The sequence below is a fragment of the Colletotrichum fructicola genome (genome assembly GCF_000319635.2).
Source record: "Colletotrichum fructicola Nara gc5 chromosome Unknown KSG_Nara_v1_contig10, whole genome shotgun sequence".
NCBI lineage: Eukaryota > Fungi > Ascomycota > Sordariomycetes > Glomerellales > Glomerellaceae > Colletotrichum > Colletotrichum fructicola.
In genome coordinates this window covers 3,379,928-3,402,013 of record NW_027094060.1, presented here as the reverse complement: position 1 = coordinate 3,402,013, position 22,086 = coordinate 3,379,928, and the positions used below count along the sequence as shown (strand labels likewise).

Below are 22,086 nucleotides of genomic sequence, written 5' to 3'. Positions count from 1 at the left end.
TACTCTGGTCAAACTTTATAATACGACACGTATCATGGGCGCGGTGTGAAAGGAGCAGTAACGAGCATACTCTCGCCAATGCGCTAGTCAGTCATGCCAGAAAAGGGAAAAAGTCGCCGTCGGAGTTTGCGATTCGTATGCAATGTCTGATACCCCTGAGCACGATCGAATCGCTGTTTTCTTTCCGAGTTGTCTTAACTAGGCAGCGTTCAGTTGTACCGCCGAGATGCTCGTACGGACGATCTTGTAATTCATCATCTTTAAATGTTGCCATAGTCTCCTCTCGTGGTCTGACAATTGAGCATAGTACCACCCTACCGACGCCAAACGGCCGCTTACTTTCTTTGCACAGACAGTCCAGACATAGACGAAGAAATACAAAGCCATAGAAAGCATGTCTCTTCCGCAGCTCGACCCGGACATCTTGGACGAACTGGCGGAGGCACGCTTGTTCCATACCGAGGCTATCGAGGACGTCTGCGAGTGCACGGCGCTTCAGATGGGCACTATGACCGAGTCCATGATGCATCCTAATCGGTATAAGCACACCGCAGTCTTCTCTATCTCTCCTTCTGCCGACCGGAAGCGCTTGACGTTCGCAATGGCAAAGCTGGTATCTCTGACCCCGATTTTGCGTTCCCGCATTGTCGACAGCAGCCGTCGTGGTCTTGTCCGCGTCGTCCTGCGAGAAGAACACCAGATAAAATATTTCTCGCAGCCGCTTTATGAGTTCCTTGAGGATGAGAAGAATCATGCGATGGGACTCGGGACACCTCTGCTGCGCAGTGCCTTTGTGGATGGCAAACTCGTTCTCACGACGCACCATGCCATAAGAGACGAGACATCTACAGCGCTTATGCTCGCTGACATTGTCCGCATATACAACTATCAAGAGCCCGCGCAGCATATTCCGTTCAACAACTTCGTCGCCTTTTGCCACAGCATCGCGGACCACGAGGCGCGAGCCTTCTGGGCTGACCGACTCAGGGGTGAGAGCGCCATCTTCCCTACGCCGACAGCAAGTGCGGCTCCAGCTACGGAGCCCTTCCAGAGACAGCGGGATGATTTATTCGTTCCTGGGAACATATCACGCGCCCAACTTCCCGCATATATTGAGGTCGCCTGGGCGTTGACGGCAACCGCCTATACCAATGCGCGCGCCGTCTCGTTCGGATTGGTCTTCTCGGGCCGGACGCCGGCCTTCGCGTCTACGATCGGCCCCACCGCTGCCGTTGTGCCTGTCCGCGTCGAGGTAGATCCTTCAACGACCATCCACGCGTTACTCAAGCAAAGAATGGCCGCAAGGCGTTGTCTTCTGAATCATCCGGCGCTCCAGTATGGACTGGCAAACATCCGCCGTGTCAGTCGTGACGCCGGGGTTGCCGCCGGTTTTCAGACCCAGCTGAACATCATCCCGCAAGCCCGAGTTACATCTGACACGGGTGCGAGCGGGCTGCTGCGGATGGAAGAGGCCTATGAGGTCGACGCGCAGTTCATCTTGTCTCTAAACTGCTTCCTTCATGATGCTAAAGTTGCCATCGAGGCCGACTTCAACCCGGTTGCGTTACAGACTGCTCAGATGCAAAGAATCCTCAGGCAATTTGCGTACACGTTGTCGTGGCTGCTAAGTAACCCAATGGAGACCATGGTTGAGAGTCTTTTGCCGCTGAATCCGCATGATTTGTCGGAAATTATGGTCTGGAATCAAGACGTACCTGAGGCCGTTAACGAGTGTATACATAAGCTTTTCGAGACTCGAGCTCGGCAACAGTCATCTGCACCTGCTGTGATAGCCCCTGACGGAACCGCCACATACGGTGAGCTAGACGACATGTCGACAAGATTGGCCCTTCATCTCCGTGTTCACGGCGTCGGACCAGAAATAAAGGTTCCTCTGCTTTTTGGAAAGACAATTTGGGCCGTCGTTTCGTTCCTAGCCGTGATGAAAGCCGGGGGCGCTTGCGTTCCGTTGGACCCGTCTCACCCAAGCCAGCGCATTATGGACATCATCAACAGATGCCGAAGCTGCCTGGTGTTGACGTCTAGCAGCACGGCGTGGGCAATCAACGACATGCCTCAACCACTTAAACATGTCACCGTCAGCTCGGAATTGATCGCGGCTCTTCCAAGCAATGGGACGTCTCTCCCAAAGGAGGAAGAAGCTTCACCGTCGAATGCAGTTTATGTCCTCTTCACGAGCGGGAGTACCGGGGTTCCGAAGGGCGTCGTCCTGGAGCACCGCAATCTGGCTTCCACTCTCACACACTACGGCCGGCGCGTGGGATGGGAAGTCTGTGGAGGCCCTCGGATGCTGCAGTTCTCGTCTTTCGTTTGGGATACGCATACTCTCGAGGTCTTGGGGACGCTACTCTGGGGAGGATGTGTCTGTATGCCCTCCGAGGCTGAGCGGGCCGATCTCGGGTCCTTCATCTATGATAAGGCAGTTGAATGGGTCATTCTCACGCCGACCGTCCTCCGAACTCTAGACGCACACTCGCCTCAGATGGCGACGGTAAAGACGATCGTGTCCTGTGGTGAGCGCGTCGACTTGACCACCGTGAACGATTGGGCTCCTTCGTGCCGTTTCGTTAACGAATACGGCCCTTCCGAGGTATCCGGACGCTGTATGCTGCAGGAGCTGACAGCATTTTCGCCCTTCCCTCAAAGTATCGGGAAGCCTGTAGACTGCGCGGCGTGGATCGTATCGTTGGAAACCCCGACGAAATTGGCTCCCATTGGTACGTCAAAGGAGACGAATTTTGTCGACTACGTCAGTAGTGAATCAATCAAACCTTGAATGCTGACCGTCATCAAGGAACAATAGGCGAGATACTCGTAGAAGGGCCCGGCGTAGCTCGGGAATACCTCAACGACGAGGCGCTTACAGGAGCCTCCTTTGTCCCTCGGCCATCGTGGCTTCCCCCAAGTCGAGAATCTCGGTATTACCGCACCGGAGATACAGCGAAGTACAACGCAGATGGAAGCATGACCTTCACCGGTAGGCGAGATGGACAAGTGAAGATCCGAGGCCAGCGATTCGAGCTCGGCGAGGTGGAACGAGCTCTCGTTCGTGTCTCTGGCGTCCGTGAAGCCGTCGTCTGCATTCAGCCGCGGCATGACGACGGTAACATGCTCACCGCCGTAGTATCTTTAGCCGATGCACAGCTTCAGGATACAGCAAAACATCTCCAGGGTTCGGCCAAACAAGCGATAAGACAGGTGTCTCTGCCAACAGGCTACAACTTATCCAAGCGCCTCAGAAGCATTAGGGACCATGTATCAGAGTTATTGCCCTCCTATATGGTCCCCACGGCCTGGTTGGTGGTGCAAGATACAATGCCCGTGGTTACTTCAGGTAAACTGGATCGTCCCTCGGTTATCGCTTGGGTACAGTCGCAAGACATGGACGCGGCACGAGGTGCCCTCCAACCCTCCGCTGCGAGCGCGTTAACTGCGCCAATATCTAACGACGAGAAAACGATGCGGTCGGTGTGGGCTTCGGCACTGAATGTTCACGAGCAGAAAATCGGACGCGAGAGTAACTTCATGGTGCTTGGGGGAGACAGCATCGCCGCCATGCGAGCGGCAGGCATGTGTCGTAGGCGTGGCTTGGTCGTGCCTTTGCAGGCTCTGATGCAGAGCTTAAGTCTCGCTGAGGTGGTGTCTCAATGCGAAGAGGTCACAACGTCTTCATCCACCCTGCCTCCTACACAGCCTTACGAGATTCCAGTGGTTTCAGACTTCCCAGTTGAGGGATTTGCCGCGATTGATATTGAAGCTGTTGCCGAAGCAACAGACGCGCAGGCATCCATGGTCGCGCTGGGTGAGCTAGATCGACACGCCTTGGTCTTGAAGACTGGCCTCATCTTTGAGCCGCCTGCAGACGTGGCTCGGATCAAATTTGCTTGCGCCCAGGTTTTACAAACCCACGAGATTCTACGAACGGTATTCACTCAAAAGGGTCCGAGACTGTATCAGATTGTCTTGAGGCGCCCAGTAGACTCTCAAATACTGCCAGACGAAGGGCCTCACTCTCAACGCAATGATATCCTACCACAATTTTACGTGGCCTCCGATGGACAACACTGCCATCGACTTCGCCTCGAGATCCACCACGCGTTATACGACGCCGTCTCCCTTGGAATGATGTGGAACGATATCGCCGCTGCGTACGCCGAGCGAGAGCTCTCTCGCGAGACGTCGTTTCTGGATTGGGCACGCCGGCTCACCCAGCTGGATCACTTGGAAGCGAAAAGCTTCTGGCGGGCGACTCTGAAAGGATCTCAGCTAACCTACCTCGTGCCACCGCGGCAGACGCCTGGGACCCTGAAGCAAGTTGAGCTCCGTGTCCCGCTCCCAAGTCTTACAGTTCCCGGCCTGACGACAGCAAACCTCTTCAAAGCCGCCTGGGCCCTGGTAATGGGCCGCGAGGCAGGCACGCAAGACGTCGTCTTCGCCGAAGTCCTTGCCAACCGTTACAACCCATCTTTATCGGCCAGTGTAAACCAAGAAACTGTTCGCGGCCCGTGCATGAACACCAACCCCGTAAGAGCTCACTTTGAGCCAAACATGACATTTGTCGCGCTGGCTACGCAATTACAAGAACAGTCCCTGGCCGCCGCCTCGTTCGCCTATCTCGGTTACCGGACAATCCAGAAGGACTGTACAGACTGGCCGTTGAACAGCCTGTTTGGATCAGTTGTGAATTTCCAAAGTCCTGCGGTCTTGGGAGATGAGGAGCTCGACCTAGGAGACTCAATCACAGCTCACATGATGCCTCCTGCTGCTAGTCCTCCGTCACGATCTTCAGCCCTGTGGACGATTGTGCGTCCAACTGACGAAGAGCTTGTCGTAGGCTTCAACTTTTCAAGCGCGGCTTTCGATGAGGAGAAAGTGAAGGGCTTTGCTGGGCAGGTTGAGGACTTGCTGAAAAGCAAACCCAGTGACATCAGTCCGTGGATATCCAAGGCATCTCATGCATTCAGGGGTCAGGCTTCTAAAAGTCTATCGCTGGCAGCTTCCTCTGATCAACAAGCTTATGTGAGTCAGGAATTCATAGACGAGACTCCCGAGGAGGTACGTCTTGTGGTGCTGGAAGTGTGGAAAGCCATTGGTTTACAAATCAAGGATGATCATGCGCCCATTTTTGAATGTGGTGGAGATACCGTTACTGCTCTGTTGTTGTCCAGACAATACCGCAGACAGGGCTATGACCTCACCATTGGAGCCGTGTTAGCAAACTCGTCACGACAAGCACAGGCAAATTTGCTTTTTCGCTCCGGAATGTCACAGTTGTCCGGCTAAGAAGATGCCGCCCTTAGAGTCTGTATGTTATGCGATCTTCGATCTTGTTAGCCTAAACCACTATACCTCCCAAGCTTCCCTGTGAAGTCTCTTAAGCCCGCAGAATGAACAATATTCACGGCCCAGTCTTCCTTTCAGAGAACATGTTTGGTGATCGTGTGGTATTTTCTAAATGCTACGCTACGAAGATGTTACAAAGTAGAAGGGTATCCCTGCAGAATTTTGGCATCCGTCGCTCACAGAGTACAGTCGAACCCTGAAGGTGTGACAGACTCAGAGCCTTTTTGACTAGCACAGCAGCTCGCGAATGCATCGAAACTCGCAGCATTGCAGAGGTTGCCTGACAACTTGTCCCCCGTACCTTTACAGCATCTTTTGCCAGCCTCGATGTCATTTTCCCTGCCATTCTGCGTAGTCGCGAGACAGGTGCAGAGGCCAGCAACAATACTTGTACCTTGCAAGAGCAGGAGGCCGACAGATGCATGAAACTTCATTTTGAGCAGTATGGTAATATATGCCCGCTTGCTGTGTTGATTCCGTCTTAGTCGAGCAACATTTTGATCGGCGTAGATGAAACATACCTTAGTAGGATATCAAACGCCTTGATGGGATGAAGAGCAAACGTCGAAGTAATTACACGATTGATGGCTGAGCTTTTGGCAGGAATATCTCGATGATGAAGATGTTGCAATCACCATTGATTCCGGCATAGGCTTCCTCTTATAAAAGAATCTTCTTGCTGTCACTGGAATACAAGAGTGCTTGACTCGGTTGCAGTAACAAGGCCGGTGGGAGTTGCGTTAAGAGCCCCATTCTATCCAAGTGAAACCGAATGCACTTAGCTGACAAGGCGCTTTACGGCCGGCCTCATCCGAGGCATTGTTGTCACGTTGGGCGTACCTTGTTGGTACTGTTTGGGAAAGTCCGAGTTAACAGTAAGGCTGATGGATTCGGAATGCGGAAGTCATGTTAGAGCATTGAAAGCTTAATCTAGGTTCATCTAAATTTAGGCTACAACCTCGGGGTCGATACATGTGTCAGACTAAGGTGAGACGAACCCCCGGGTTTACCTCTTAAGTGGCCGGCCTCGCCGCATTTTGATACAAGTGGGACTGCGCCAATTCTGCGAATCAGCTGACAATCCAAGGGACAGTTTGTTTTCCCTGAATGACTTTATTCGGTCGGCCTAAGTAGGAGCAACCTCGTGATCGTTTGTGTTCTGTCAAGCATCAGGCTTCCGGGGAAGATAGCGCACAGTAGCACATCTTCCACAGTGAGCATTGTGATCCAAATCTTCCAGCTCCGAGGACCTGAGAATGTCCATATGGCTGATGTTAACAACCCACTTAAAGACACATTTCAATTTATTACGAAATTACATGTGTTTGCGGGTTTAAATTGGTGTTCGAATCTTGCCTCTTGTCACACTTCAAGCCCAGTCTCAAGGACGTCTTAAGTAGTCCTTTTCATCCTCAGATGTCGAAAAGACGCTGTTCAAACCGCAAGGAACAGGTTTGCAGTCAGTCAACGACTCAACATCCCTTCTCGCGTGAGTTCTTTCATTTGCTGTGGTCCATAAGTTGGTCTTATCAAATCATCAGCAAACCTCACCTTAATCATCCCAATAAGACGATATACTTAATTCATTCTATCAAAATCGTACACAGAAGGAAACATGCTGTAAGCTTCCTTCTTCCGCGACCCCGACGTAATCTTTCAACCTCAGATCCCCAAAGGCTGATGGTAGTCGTTGTACCTCGGTACGTCAATGCCTTTGATAGCGGATAGCTTTGCGATGCTCTTCGCAAAGTAATGTTCTCCCAGGCCCCAGCTGTCGATGCGCCTCCGAGTTTCGCTCAGATCATTGAGCGCATTCCCGGCCCAGTCAACTGTATCCATACGACGAGTCCTCCGCCGTGTCATCAAAAGTTGCTGATCTCCTCTCCTCGCCCTGTCATTCATCAAAAACTGAGACTTGTTCCGAATTCCCTTGGGTTTCAACGCCTCTCGCAGCTCATCCTGAGAGGTCCCCATATCGTCTGTCGTTGGGCTTAAAATGAATGCCACATCGTTGCAATCGTTGCCAGTGCAGTCTTTCAGGCGAGACTCGATGATTTCCAATAACGCGTTGTCCATGGCTTGGAACGGCTCATCAGTGTCTCCGTAGCCGCACGTCTTTGCGCCATAATCCACGTCGCCGTAGGAATGTTCTCCAATGTCGAGAATTAGGTTGAAAGCTAAGGGAAGCGACTCGTCCTTTAAATTCTGTGCCATAGGCAGAAAGCGGGCAAACCCGGCAGAGAACTCGTCGGCTGTCTATTTTCGGGAGTTAGGCTTGGTCGTGATGAAGACAAAGAGCAGAGCAAGACCCACCCAAGAGCCATTCGGCTTGTACTTCTTCAGGAACTGCGCATAAGTCTTATCGATTGACTTGATAGCTTCACAAAAGTTCTATTTGGTGACTTTGCTTTCGCCTTCTGAGCAGCAGGCTTTTTGGCCGCAGAAGCCTTTGCGGTAGTTTTAGGTTTGGTGGATGCAGACTTCGCGACCTTTCTCGGGGGTGTCTGCGACTCATCGGACGATGAGTCCGAGTGGGATCGTTTCAAATAGTTGCGTATATCCATCGCGGGCACCAAGATGTCCTGCAGAGGTGATACAACAATTCAGGGTGCAGACTGGCTTGTTCTTGTATATCAGATAAAGCGGACAGAGGGCACTAGTTGTAGCTTCTGGCGGTGGGTATTGGAAGGGAGGGACGTGTCGCGCCTTTCGCGTCGCGTCCCATTTGGCAGGGATCATGGATGATCACCACGATACGGCCCTCCCTCCGCGCCCCAGGGTCTAGCAATTTCTTTTGCTTTTGGAAAGCATGCCGAGGTTTATTTATTGGTTTCGTTTCATCTCTGAATGAGTCTTGCCCGTAATGAGCGACGGGTGATCTGTGACACCCCTAATAAAGGGCCCTCAGATTGCGTTGTATTGGACCTCAATATGTGACCGGTATGCAACGGTGATATTTCCCGTAGTGAGAAGAAAAGCACTTTCAGACCATTATTTCTCAAATCGCAGATATCAAACCAAGATCTGAGACCTCAAGATTAGACATGTTCGCCTCAAAGCCATATCCTCGAGGAAACAAGCGTCCCACCAAGATTTAATTGTGTCTTGCCCCGCTAATCAACCACTTACTACTTTCTTCTTCACGCAGACGACGTGGTTGATGGCGCACGACGCATAAAACGTGGCCAGACGTCTTTCTACTGCTGATCACAACCTATTTCTTCTGAGCGCTAACAACAACGTTGAAGCTCAGGCGCAGCATGATTATCAACACTCTGGAAATAGAAGCATACACTAAATTAAAGTCCTGAGACTATTAACAAGAGCGACCTACAGCTCCAGAAACACATTCTTCCATGATCACCCAAGCTGGCTACACTATTAGTGTTGATCTAAAGCGACCTTGAGAATTACTCCAACACGCACCAGATCGTATTGCTCTCCCAATTCGCTAACTATTCACATCGTCACCGGCCTAGTGTTGCTGTGACGACTTTGATATATACAACATCCATGGCATAACCTGCCTCATATTACACACTATACTGACGGGAGCTTATTCGGCAGCGAACCTTTTGGCTGTCAACCAATGTCCAGTTGCCCTTGACACTAGAGCGCTGATAAGCCAGCTCTTGCACGGAGCCTTTGTCGAATTTGAGGACAAACGTTCCATCTCTTCCTCTGACAGGCTCAATAGAGGAAGCTTCTATTGTTTCCGGTTGGGCAACGACTCTGTTCGAGCCTTCGGTCAAGTCAAAAGGAGCTCCAGTCTTCGAAATAACACGTACTTCGAATTGTGAATCGAAGTTTCTGCCCCGGGGACACCCTATTTCAAGTTGAATCGGGTACGTGTTCACAGGGAGTGGCTGATCCAATGACGTCAGGTTCATTGTTATGGCATTATCGGAACCAAAGTAGATCGAAGAGTCGTCGAGGCTCATTCGGGTGGTGTATATTGATCGATCGCGCGTTGTATCGTTGCGCGCATGATGCACGTAGAATAGCTCGGCTCCCTCAGGGGTTGTTTGAGTGACCTCCTGAGCACCAACTCTGCTCCTTGTGTTCTTCGGGGGCGATGCCACAATGCTTCCGTGGCCAGTAGAGTATATGGGGATCTCAGCATCCGGAGCCTGTGATAGAACGGGGTTCTTGGCAGATTTTCGGAAGGGGCCCAATGGAGTCTCGGCCGTTGCGAATCCAACGCCATAGTTTGAGGCTTCGTAGTTGTTTGCGCTGTATGTGAGAAGGTAGGTTGGTTTGCCATCTTTTCCCGTGCGCCTGATAACTGTACTGCCCTCTGACCACCTTCGGTCCTTCTTCGTGCCGTTGTTCTTCTCGTAATCATCGACATGAAAGTTCTCCCATTGTTGAGGGTCGGCTCCATACGAAATGACCGTTTTCCATCCATCTTTGCGCGGGGGGTTCCCAATCTCGCCAGTCCCATTATATGAAGTGATATTGCTCGGCAAGTCCGGCGCATCGCGGGCGTGGACATCAACCTCTGACGACGCAATATCTGGCATGGTTCGCGCAAATGGATCGTCCCACCAGGCTCGGTCCATCTCGACGACGATGATATTCGACTCCTCGATATACTTGCCGAGCTTTTCATCCCAATTCCAATTACGGTACGCGTTTCGAGAAGTGTACAGGTAAATACGGCCGTCCTTGTCAAAAAAGATGTTTGGGTCAATCGTAGGTATGTAAGTACCCTTTGGAGCTTGCTTGCCCTCCTCTTGGGTCTTTGGTGGCAGCATTTGTTTGTCGTCCATGATGAGATTGACGTCATGATAATCGGGGTCGAATGGATAGTAACCAATGGGCTCCGACTGAATCTCTTTGAATGGACCTGTAGGGGATCGCGAAACGGCCACTCCCAATTTCGATGGTTCCTCAAATTTTGAGTAGCGGAAGTGGTCTTTCGCCATATCTTCGCGCAGACGCCCTGCGAAGAAAAAGAAGTACCATCCCGTCTTTGCGTTGTAGTATGTTTCAGGAGCCCATTGCCAATCGCGGGCCCAGCAAGCCTGACCACCATCGATCTGTTTCATCTGATCATCGTAACATGCCTTTAAGACGCCGCCTGGGTGTTTGCGCCAGGTCGAAAGGTCAGGGCTAACGTAAATTGCAAAGTGGTAACCATCGTCAGCACCCTCGGTTGAGTAGGCGTAATACTGCCCGCTCTCCCAATCGTAAAGGACGTAGGGGTCTGCCGCGGCATGGCGGGCTGAGTTGTAGAATTCAGGATTCTGACCTTTGCCATTGTTTGAATCCGAATCTGCCCAAACCGACAACCCGAGAAACAACGCCCATGAAAGGGCAGAGAAGAGCCACATCATGAGCGACGAAGGCGGGAAAACAGACACCCGGAGCAAGCACTTCAGAGAATGGGACCAACACTACAGGAGGATGTCGACATGACTGTCCGTCTTATACCACGTTCCATCAGCACTCTCTTCCCCTCTTTCCTAATGCGAGGTATTCCTGGGGGCCCGAGCAGCGTGATCCTTCATCTCATCATCCTATTGAACCCCTGGTCTGTTGTGCAAACAAGGTCCGGGCCTACAAGGGACCCACAATTTCCCCTCACAGATCCGACCTCTTGAACCGGTCAACCTGGCAAAGTGCGTCATTAACGACTCGGAGTATTGAGACTTTTGATTGCAGTTCATTTCTGGGGGTGTAATGCAGTGGGGCTCGTACTGAGACTTTGTTAACGTTTGGTTTGCGGAGCTCGCTACCTGCAGCTGTTAGCCGGGATTTAGTTGGATGCCGAAGCTTGATTTGTGCGCATGAAAAGCAAAGTCAGATCTGGTCCGAACTTCGCGAAGCTGGCAGGTAACATAGGCAAGGGTCCTAACTTACCTAGGATGTAAAAGCTTAGTAGCCGTCCCCGCGAGTACAGCTAATCTACAGCTAAGCCCAAGTGTGATTAAGAGCCATTGGGGCGAACGCAAGACCAAACTGTTGAAGAGTCTAGAGAGCAGGGTCTTTGGCAAAGGTAGAACGATCCCGGTATTCGCCTTGAAGTCTCTCGAGATGTTTTGCTCGCAGTCTTCGATTCAGAGTGGGAGGCCTTCTTGGTCTGTTCACTCAAGAGGTATTCTAGCTCAAATTTCAACTTCGTATACAACTTAGTGTTGGCGGCTCATGCAAAGCACCAGTTCTCAATCGCACCAAGTTGTGGGTTTCTTGAAACATGACAAAGTCCCATGGTATCAGAATTGACGTAGAAACCATGAATCAGTAGCCTTGGCAGCGTTGAAATATATCTCCGGAGCAACAGACAGGTCGAGTTGATTGCACGATAGGTGTCAAAGTGTGCCATTGACATGGTAAGTCAAGTTGTTGGATTGGGTTGCAAGAGATTGAACCACTTTTTTTCGTAAGCTTAAGCTACATGATCTTGTATAATGGGCTGGCATCTGAGCTGGCATCTGGGCTCAGGCTGCTCGGGAAGTGTTCGGCGTCAGTCACGGCGAACCCCAATCATGGGTAGCAAAAACACATCATAATCATTCGTGGTTACTTTCATGGTAGCAGAAGTATGTGACACAAGAGGTCAATGATGTTTCTCCACCACACCACATATTGCCCCTCGAAGACGGTCCCAAGAACGACTCTATCCTTTTACAGCTCGTAGCTTGGAGTTTCCACCGTACTATTCGACTTCAATGCGTCCTTGATCGCTTGGCAAACAATCAAAGCAGCCAGACCAGCTTGCGGGGAGCAACTGGGGGGCTCTTCACCGCGAATGACCCGACAAAAGTGGGCCAACTGCAGCTCAAATGGGACACCGTCAATAACAGGAACGTCCTGCTTCTTGAGCTCGGAGTGCCATGACTTTTGGGTGCCTTCGTAAGACCACAAAGACATGTTCGGCACGCTCAGAGAGCTTTGGGATCCGAAAATGTGGTAGAAGTTTTGGCCCGTCTTCGGAATCAGTGGGTTTTCGCCAGTCCCGGCTTCGAAGTTGTACGGTGACGGAACATTGTCAGAGATGAGAAAAGTACCCACGACTCCGGACTTGAATCTCAAAGTGAGGGCACCTCCTTCTTCAGCTTCGTAGCCTCTCTCAGAGACAGCCATTTCTCCGTGAACTCGTGTGATGGGTCCGAGGAGGTGATGGAGAAGATCGACTTCGTGAATCATGTTGATGAGAATGACGCCACCATCTTTGCCCTGCCTCCATGCAGTGGGACCTTCAAAGTAATCCCGCGGCTTGAATAGCGTCCAGAGTCCACTGATAGCAATGATCTTGCCCAGGGAGCCCGAATCAAGCGTCTTCTTAGCAGCAATGATGTATGGGTTGAATCGTCGATGGTGTCCGACAAGAGCCTTGACGCCTGTTGTGCGCAGATGTTCCAAAAGCTCAGTGCCACTTTGAATATCAGAGCTGATGGGCTTCTCGATGAGAGGATGCACTCCTTTGGAAGAAAGCTGCCTGGCGACAAGGGCATGAGTATGATTTGGGGTGCAAATAATAGCAGCCTGGGGAATATGAGAGGAGCTCAGGAGGTCATCGACGGTGGCATAATGAGGCACATTGAGCTCAGCCGCCAACTGTTTGCCGGCGGGCGCTGGGTCGACGACAGCAATCAGTTCGGCGTCGGGACTCTGTATGACTGTTTGGGCATGACGCGGCCCGATCAGTCCTACGCCGATGACGGCGAAAGGGATCTTGGGTGCTTGAGTGGTCATGACGAGATGAACCTTTGGCGACGCGATGTTTGATTATCAGCGAGAAGAAGACGCCAAGACTTTTGTTGGTTGAAGGGTGAACGTTTGAGCTGGTGAAAACCGGAGCGATGTTTGGTCAAAACAACGGTGTCTTGAGTCGTGGGGCATTTCGGGAAGTGGTTGAGAATCCGGGGCCCCGCAAATCAAGAGGCTTGACGCGGGGCATGATCCGGCAGTGTGTTTACCCGGGTGCGGTTGAGACCAAGGCCGCGCCGGGGAAGTTGGTGATGTTCCCGTCGGTGCTCCGAGCCGGAGACTTCCATTTCAAGGATGCATCGGCAGATGCGTGATAAGCGAGGACCCGGTAATATCAGCTTAGCCGCGACATGGCTGCTTGCTCCGGCTGTTGTCGTTAGGCCCCCGGAAGATTTTGTCAAAATGAGGACAAAATGCCTTCGTCCTTGAGGTGCGACCATGAGGAAACCGAGCAAGACTTGATGGAATTACACTTCAAGGTGTTCAAGGGTCATCTTGCATGTCTTGATTACAGCCAATGAGGGCTCGTTCCTAGTGCTGTATGTAAGTGCAAGTCGGGGGGGTGTTCTTCCTCAATGGTGCAGACTGAGTTCTTTCCAGCTGCACAACTCTTCTGCACAGAATACCTATTGAGGAAGAAGTTTAATCATCGCAGCTTGACGTTGCTCCTATCGTCATGATCATCATCATCCCTATTGTGTTTGCTATTGTCACGTTCACCATCACATCGAAACAAACAGACAGACGATGCTTGCTTGCTTGCTTGCTTGCTTGCTTGCGCTTGCCATCCATTGCCAGTTGCTAGAACCAGTTGACCATCGCAAATGTGGCTGCCGTGATTGGCCAGTTGGGGCGAGATGGGCTGCATTCTTCGGTCGGGCCCGCGCGCAGTGGAGGACCGGTGCGGCTGTGATTGGCGGTGGGCGGCACTGGTGGGTGCCCGTGGTAGCGCATTCCACTCACTGCAGTCACAACCTGACCTGCTGGAAGGAACCTGGAAAGCGGCGGTGACATCAAGCTGGGATGCTCCCTCCTTTGATCGACAACAAACCAAGCGCAAACACCAACGACCCTTTCCCTTCCCGCCTGTGTTTTTCTGTCGCAACTTCGCTTTTCGCCTACTCGACCTCACCTCGTCTCCTCCTCTTCCGCCGGTCTGATCGTACAATCCTGCCCGTCGACACGCCCGCAACCACTTGCAACGGTCTTCGCGCCACCAACTAGCCCCGCGTCGATTCACCCCGCCTTGCGACAACAAGAAAACCCTTCTCCCAGCATCTCTCCCTCCCTTTTGCGCATTCCACCGGTCATACACCATGTCCCCGACAAACACCAATGGCGAGGCCAATGGCGCCAACAGTGCCAACGGCATCTCGACTGCTAATGACGCCGTAGACATCAAGAGTGAATCAGCAACCACAACCCCTCCTCGCCTTGTGGGCCTCTACTAACCTCCACTAGATCTTGGCCATGTCGAAACACCAAAGGTTGAGGGAACCTGGACGGTCGAAAAGGCTCTGAAGGCCTCGCCCGGTACCTCGGCACCTACGAACTCGGGCTCGCCGCTGGCATACTTCCACATGCTCGAGCGTCTCAAGACCACGAAGCGAGAGGGTTGGCGTCGATTCGGCATCGCGAGGTTCGCATCATCCCTCTGTGTCTCTGCATCGTCCATTCCAAGCTGACCATAGTTTGTGCAGAGGGGAGTCCATCGCCGACCACATGTATCGCATGTCCCTCCTTTCCATGTGCTGCCCGCCGGCGCTTGCCCCCCGCATCGATCTCGCGCGCTGCATGAAAATGTGCCTCATCCACGACATGGCAGAGTCCCTGGTCGGTGACATCACACCTGTCGACGGCGTCCCCAAGCCCGAGAAGAACAGACGCGAGGCCGAGACGATGGACTACATCACCAAGAACTTGCTGGGCAACTTCAACGGTGGCTTGACTGGTATCGAGATCCGTGAGATCTGGCAGGAGTACGAGGACTCCAAGACGCTCAACAGCCACTTCGTGCACGACCTCGACAAGATGGAACTGCTCCTCCAAATGATGGAATACGAGAAACGCGGCCAGGGCAAGCTCGACCTCGGAGAGTTCGCCTACGTCGCCACCAAGTTCTCCCTTCCGGAGACCAAGGAGTGGGCGGATGAGCTTCTCAAGCAGCGGGAGCAGTTCTGGGGCGCCAAGGACCATGTCCACGGCGAGTCTGGCGTCGACGGGGGAGTCAAGGTCGATACGCGACAGCAGCAGGACGATTACTACAAGCATGAATAAGCCGGCACTTGAGGCTTGGGAGTTGTGGCTTATGACAGCAGTGGGGGCAGCAAGGAATTTAAATGACGGATGGATGGGATAGAATGATTCCCCCTTGGCGCTATTTTTTTGGGCTGGACAGGAGAGGGTGGTTAACGGATGGGATGACGGGGACACGACTGCGATCACGTTGGAGGGATGGATGTCGTGCGACCGTCGACGTGAGTGGTATCCGTAGTCGTGGTCGCTTTCGCTTCACGCATCATGATGATCATACTTGCATTGCATAGTTCGCGTCGGGATCGGGGACGGGAACAGGCGCTTTGAGGGGATATCCACAGACGAAGGCAGAAATCATCAATGGCCATGAGAGCAGCTCAACATCAAAAGCTAGAGCACTATGTATGCATGACAACAGGGAGCAGCTGGCAGGCTGGCTGGACAGGTCTGGCCAAACTGGCGAGATTGGGGAGGCGGTGTGGTTGTTTGTGCCCCTCTATTTACACGCTACGGAGGCCATCTGCGCATGGGCCCCGGGCGAGTACCCCAGCAACCGAGACACGCCTTGCCTGATATGGACGGGCGTTTCCACTGCCCCCTCCGCTCGGGGCACTGAATTTAGGAGGCGCCGGAAGACCCTGAACGGCCGGGCCTGCGATGGGATAAAAAAGAATAAAGAAAAATTGTTGACATTGACTGACGGACTGCCGGTGCGATGCTGACAGTGTCAAGGTGATGCCACGGCCCACGGGTGGTGCGGACAGACAAATACAGTGGGTTCATTCTACTTTACGGGGGTTTGCGAATGACACGACGGGGGGACCTGACGGGACGCGACTTTCCCTTAGGTTTCCTTTTCTTCCCCTGGCGCGTGCAGCTGGGTCTTCTTGAAGGAGAATCTCGACATCCGTCTTTTCAACCTTGCCGGCCACCGACCTCCGACCTCCCATTTTTAGAGTTGCGCGGAAATCCGACGAACTCTGTTCTGTCCTTGAACTCCCCTCTTCACTTCCCACCGGCGCAATTTGTTCTTTCTTTTCTCACCAAATCTGTCTTTAGCAGCATCACCTTTCCCCCCCTTGCGTTCCTGTTCCTGGCGCACAACGGAATCGACGTCACCCCAAAACGCCACGGCCACGCTGCTGCTCCGGAAGAAAAAAAAAAAAAAAAAAAAAAAAAACGCTCCTCTTCCTCTTCCCGCGTGTTGATCACTTTGCGCATCATCGGCCGTTTGGCCAACCAGATTGCGACAGCGACACCGCTAACACCAACGGGGCCTCCCGGCACTGGGAAGCTTGGAAAAGTTGGAGCACAGGCAGCAGGACACACCACCACAACCGGGTCGAAGCTTGTTGGTTCCCGATAGCTGCTCCCTGCTACCTATCTGCCATAGCATTTACCTTACCCCAAATCCTACCTCGCGCAGTAATCATAATCGCCTACGCCGCAGTTCTCCAACCCGCCTGTCAGCTACCCGACGGTAAATCCTGTTGTCACGCGCCTCGTCAACACCTCACGGAAATCCGTTCACCTCCATCGTCTGTCACCCTCACCCTCTAGTTTGACAGCGCCTGTCCGCGCACATCACCAACTGCACGGCCTGTCGCGAGACCGTCCACCGCGAACACACACCCGGCACATACACCTTGATCGATCATGACCTTCTCCCTCTGACCTGGGCGACAGTGTGAATCACCATTCGAGCAACCCAACTACACCAATACCGAACTCTCCCTCGACCCTATCTTGTCGAGGACCCCTCGACGCCCTCCTCCGACATCGAACCCCTTGTTTCCCTTGCTTCGCCAAATAGCAAGGTACCCCGTCTCAACATGGCGTTCGAGTATCGCATGCCCGGCACCTATTTCGACACGCAGCCCGGCGGTGTTCATCCCGGCGTCTTTCGCACCCCCTCCTCTCCCTCCGCGAGCTCTTCGCTCTACCTCGCAAGGTCTTCCGGTAGCTATCAATCGGAAGCTGCGACCCCTCACGCCCAGCGCATGCGAAAACGCCGAAACGATGTGTCTCGTGAAGCTACCCCCCTACACGAGTGGTGCGACGGAAACATGAACCTCGACAGCTCCGGCGATTTACCTCCAAAATACGACACTCCTCAGGCGAACCACGCGGCTCGTTATACTCTTGCCGGTCAGCTCGAGACCCCAGGCGTTGTTGCCAATCCTCCCTTCGAGAATGGTGCGCTGGACGAGAGCATGTACTCGGATGCCGATTACCGAAGCAAACTTGGATCAAAACGTCCCCACGAAGAAATAGAGTCCCCAGTATCCAACCAGCCAACGGTACTTGTTCAACCTCAACCTGTCGTCGAAGGCTGGAGTCGCTTTGCTTTCAATACTATTGGTGGCGTCGTTGGCAAGGTGTGGGAATTCTGCAGGACTGGCGCCTTCAGAGGCTTCTCTGCAGGAGGTGGCAAGGCTTACACCATCGACGGCCAGAGCCTAGAAACGTTACCAGAGCCCGAGGTGGAAGCTGAGCCCAAACTTGAACTTGGACAACAGCCTCAACCCCAGCTATCCGAGAAGACACCCGATTTCGGGCTAGAGAGCCCCAGACCGAGCGCCCCTGTGGTTGACACAACACCGCCAGGTGGCTATCCAACGCCTGGCTTCATGAGCACCAACCCCTTCGCGTACCAATTCCAAGAAACCCTTCCGTCCGAGAGTACACCGTCGCGGCCGGCGGTGAAGCGCAGACAAACCAGCGCCGGAAACCATGATGAGCTTCGCAACTGGGTTGTGGTGGATGAGCAGGCGGCGGCTAGCAGACGGGCTCTTCCCCGGCCGGCCTCGCGTCCGGTCTCGCGGAACAGCCGGCCATCAATGGTGACTGGGCGCAGAATCAGCGTCCCCAAGCCACGCCTCAGCTCCACACCGACGGCCCAGCGCAGGCCAACCACCAGTCACAGCAACATCTCGCACGCTGGAACTGCGGCGCTGTCACCCCAACAGCCTGCCAGCTTTGCCGGTGCCTGGTCGCCCGAGACACCCTCGCAGTTTACTGGTCCATCGCCGAGTCGGATTCCTCTGCCTGTCCAGCCCGCTGGGTTGGGGCCCAATCCGTTCGCGAGACCGAGCAACCCTAACTTGCGCCAGAGCGCCATTCCCTCTCCTGTACAATCCAGCACTAGCCCTTATACTCACTCGCATCGCCGCTCGCGCAGCAATGCATCAGCAGCACACTCACGACGTAAATCGAAAGATTTTGGCGTCGACTCAATCCGCGAGAGCCCTCGTCTTACTACCGAGGCCAAGAAATTGGCAGCTAGGAGGGTCAGGGACGAGCAGGATTCCGATGCACGGATTGACGATTTCAACCAAAGACTGAAAGAGATGATTCGCCAGGGCCGAGAAGCACTTGGCACCAAGATTGAGATTGATGGCGATGACGGTTGCTGGATGGATGATTAAGTTTGCCTTTGGGACTGGTTTTTGGGAGGCGTTTTGCTACACACATACTCACATCAGGCTTCGACTGGACGGCGTGGAGTTCAGGAATGACATGACGCGTGATACCACCTATGGCATATTTGCGCCTTCGTTGGCAGGAGTTTTTCGCCTTTGCTTGGCCGTTTGGGAGCCTCCTCAGGTTAGGGGAGCCAGAAACTTTCGATGTAATTGCTAGAGTAATGCAATGCTCGTGGTTAGAAATAAATATCTCGATGACGACTTATGCCCCAAAGATGCGCGGGAAATGACAACACCTACTCAACTGTGTCCATTGGCTATCCTATCGCGATATCGCAGCTTGTCATTTCAGCTTGCCATACCCCTGACGTCGCATCCTGATAAAATGACGGGATGCCGTCTTTCTTGCATTACTGCTGCAGCTTCCTATACATGCCGGGTATCCCAGATTCAGCCGCCCCTACCAGCTTGGATCTCTGTCCGAGAATATCTTTTCCTGGTCTGCACCGCAAGAATGGCACGTCTCTGCTCTCAACGTCTTCAGTTCCACCTTACACTCCGGCTTCTGGCAATGCTTGGTGCAAAACCAGCGCGGGCAACCTTCCACCACGCATTTCCTCCTGTCGGGGTCGTGAGAGATCGTCAAATGATCGCGACCGCAGCGACATTCCTTCAGATGACAGTCGCGCCCTGCATGGCCGAGGAGACCACACATGCAACACCGGGCCTTGCACATGATCGCATTCCGGTGATATTCACTCCCTGGCTCGTCCTTCTCAGTCTTTGGGCACTCTTTTGTGCAAAACACCTCGCATTTCTTGACAAGATGCCGTTGCGGGTAGGGGCGACATTTGCAGCGGTTGCGCGGTATGCTCTCGCAGTCGTAACAGACGTGCCAGGGCTGGCCGCAGTGGCCACAGGCATCCTGACAATCCTGAGTCCAGTGATATGGAGAGCGGCAGTTCATACAAAGCTCCGGGAGTTCCAAGCGGGACAGTGGCAGTGTCGCATCAGAGCTGTCGGGGTGCGCGGGAATGCGGACCTGGATGCGTTCGACGTCTCCGCCGTCATACATCATAACTCTCTTAATCATGTTGGCCATATCGAGAGATATGCGAACCCACGTCTGTGAATTATCGTCATAAAATGACCTGAACATGTGTTAGCTATGCGCAGCAATGTGGGAGGGAATTCTGCAGTACGCCGCCATGATGCCGAAAGCGAGCAGATGAGTCGTCACAACTGAAGCGGGGTTCACCGCTCGACTAGGCTGCAGCTGTGAGAGACGGGTCTGGAACAACACAGAGGCTGATAAGGTTTTCGTGGCACTGGGTCTTTGAAAGGTTCAATCTGTTCGATGTCCTCTCAGGTTACTGGATTGTGTTCATTGTGTGGATCGACGTTGTGTGGTGAAGGCCGCGTCGGGCAAGCTCGACTCGCGACTCTCACCGAGGCACACCGGTGGGCACGTGGAGTACAGTGTGACACTGTACACAACATATTAGGGGCTGGTGATATCCATCCTATGAAGAGATTCTACTTTCCAACGTTATCAAACAACATCCTCTCTTTATAGTTACTGGCACTTTTTATTGCTTTGGAGGCATTGAACAGGAGTGGTGCGGGACAACCTTGATCTTGTCGTTGTCAACGATGACTCTATTACAGTGGCTGTCGAGTTGCTCACACCAAGACAGCCAAGAAGGCTATGACAGATAATCCGCGTCCTCAAAAGTTCAATTACTCCAATATCTATCTTTAAAAATCCCATGCTGTTCGCTGGTTCGAAATCTTACTGCATGAGTTCCATGCTTGCCGTTAATTACGAAACATGCAAAACCTCCCTCCAAGTATGAGTGAAAACCCTTGCAATGATCCTTTCCCATGTATCCCAAGGCCTCTACCAGTTGTTTAGTGTTCAAATCTGATGCTCTTGCAAGAACATGGCCCCAACAAATGCTAGTGCGGAAGATATGAGTGAGAAGCCATGGCTCCACCCCAACCCTTCAACGTACGCTTGCACAACGGCTTGTGCGATGTGGCTGTCAGTGCGATCAATGAAATCGACATTCGAGGTCGCCTTCTGGATAATCTGCGAGGAAAAGATCAGAGATCAACTTGTATCATCGGAGAGGAGAAGTCAGTAGCCTACCGTCTTGCGCACAAGCGCATCCAGACCCATCCCCTTCAATAGCTCCTCCAGCCTCCATCTCATGGTTTCCATCATAACAGCGCTGACGCTAGAAAGCCCGATGATCATGCCGATCTGGACAGTCAAGAATATGCCCGAAGTGATGGCGGCCTTGTGCTTCGGGTTGACTCCGGCTTGTGCGGCGATAAAACCAGCTGACTGCACCAGACCTGCGCCTAGTCCTCCTGGCAAGATGTATAATGACTCCCAGACGTTGGTATCGCCATGCCATCGCAGAAGAAGAAGGACGTATGATAGTGATGACGCAAGTGTCGCAAGAACAAGAAGATACTTGTAGCGGCCTGTCCTTTGAAAGTCAGTAACAAATGGTGTACAGGCACGTGTTTAACTTACTTCTTGATCAGATACCCAGCCATGATACCGCCGATGGCATTACCGGCGACTGCAGGGAAGAGATGTAGTCCCGCAACGGTGTTCGACACTCTTTTTGTGACTTGGAAGTATAAAGGCACCGAGAACATGAGGCCGAGCTGAGCAGCGACTTGAGCACCGGTGATGAAGTAGGTAAGTACGACGTCACGATGCTTCAGAATCTCCAGTGGGAAGATGGGCTCCTTGGCCCACCATTGTTCTGTAGCTGCGAAAAGGCCACCAAGAACAATTGCAGCACCAAAGAAGATGAAGATGAGGGGGTGATTCCATGGTACTTTAGTTCCACCAATCTCTATGGGGAGCAGGAACGCGAGGATAAAAAGAGCCAACAGCCCGGCACCCAGGAAGTCGATTCTTGCAAGAGGGCTCTTCTTTGGATCCTCGGGTTTTGAGTCTTCCGTTTCGACTTGATGTGCGGAGCTAGGCATTCCCTTCGGAAGGAAGAGCCAGCAAAGCACGACGGCGAGTAGAAAGATAGGAGCCTGCCCAAGGAATGACCAGCGCCAACCGATGGTATCTGCAAGCCACCCTCCGAGAGGACCACCGAGACTACGGCCAACTGTGGCGGCGAGGTTGAGGCCGGCTTGCCAGGCAGCAACATCGCGCAGAGGCACGAGATCTGTGATAGTTAGCTACGTGAATCTTTCCAGCCCTCAAGAACAACAAACCTGTAATCAGGAGCAAGCCAAGCACGTTCAACGACGAGCCGCCAGATCCAGAGACCACTCGGCCGACCACAAC

The 22,086-nt window shown here is 52.9% G+C and overlaps 5 protein-coding genes across 5 annotated transcripts; 3 read left to right on the top strand and 2 right to left on the bottom strand.

The window, feature by feature from the left end:
• Nucleotides 1-394: 394 nt before the first annotated feature.
• Nucleotides 395-5,304, top strand: easA-0 (Nonribosomal peptide synthetase easA; the record flags this gene model as incomplete). Its single annotated transcript, XM_066153527.1, has 3 exons — nucleotides 395-2,738; nucleotides 2,816-3,598; nucleotides 3,677-5,304. The coding sequence occupies 3 exons, from the start codon at nucleotides 395-397 to the stop codon at nucleotides 5,302-5,304; spliced, it is 4,755 nt and encodes a 1,584-aa protein (XP_066007159.1).
• A 1,722-nt stretch (nucleotides 5,305-7,026) lies between these two features.
• On the bottom strand, nucleotides 7,027-10,700 carry CGGC5_v016495 (uncharacterized protein; the record flags this gene model as incomplete). The annotated part of the gene is made up of 5 exons (XM_066153526.1): nucleotides 7,027-7,620; nucleotides 7,678-7,742; nucleotides 8,699-8,733; nucleotides 8,791-8,819; nucleotides 8,937-10,700. The coding sequence occupies 5 exons, from the start codon at nucleotides 10,698-10,700 to the stop codon at nucleotides 7,027-7,029; spliced, it is 2,487 nt and encodes an 828-aa protein (XP_066007160.1).
• A 1,294-nt stretch (nucleotides 10,701-11,994) lies between these two features.
• CGGC5_v016494 (scyllo-inositol 2-dehydrogenase) lies at nucleotides 11,995-13,065 on the bottom strand (the record flags this gene model as incomplete). The annotated part of the gene is made up of 1 exon (XM_032026982.1): nucleotides 11,995-13,065. The coding sequence occupies one exon, from the start codon at nucleotides 13,063-13,065 to the stop codon at nucleotides 11,995-11,997; it is 1,071 nt and encodes a 356-aa protein (XP_031876606.1).
• Nucleotides 13,066-14,396: 1,331 nt separating this feature from the next.
• On the top strand, nucleotides 14,397-15,357 carry CGGC5_v016493 (HD domain-containing protein; the record flags this gene model as incomplete). Its single annotated transcript, XM_032026985.1, has 3 exons — nucleotides 14,397-14,484; nucleotides 14,542-14,719; nucleotides 14,781-15,357. The coding sequence occupies 3 exons, from the start codon at nucleotides 14,397-14,399 to the stop codon at nucleotides 15,355-15,357; spliced, it is 843 nt and encodes a 280-aa protein (XP_031876585.1).
• Nucleotides 15,358-17,168: 1,811 nt separating this feature from the next.
• On the top strand, nucleotides 17,169-18,764 carry CGGC5_v016492 (uncharacterized protein; the record flags this gene model as incomplete). Its single annotated transcript, XM_032026986.1, has 1 exon — nucleotides 17,169-18,764. One exon carries the CDS (start codon nucleotides 17,169-17,171, stop codon nucleotides 18,762-18,764), a length of 1,596 nt encoding a protein of 531 aa, XP_031876599.1.
• Between the last annotated feature and the right edge of the window lie 3,322 nt (nucleotides 18,765-22,086).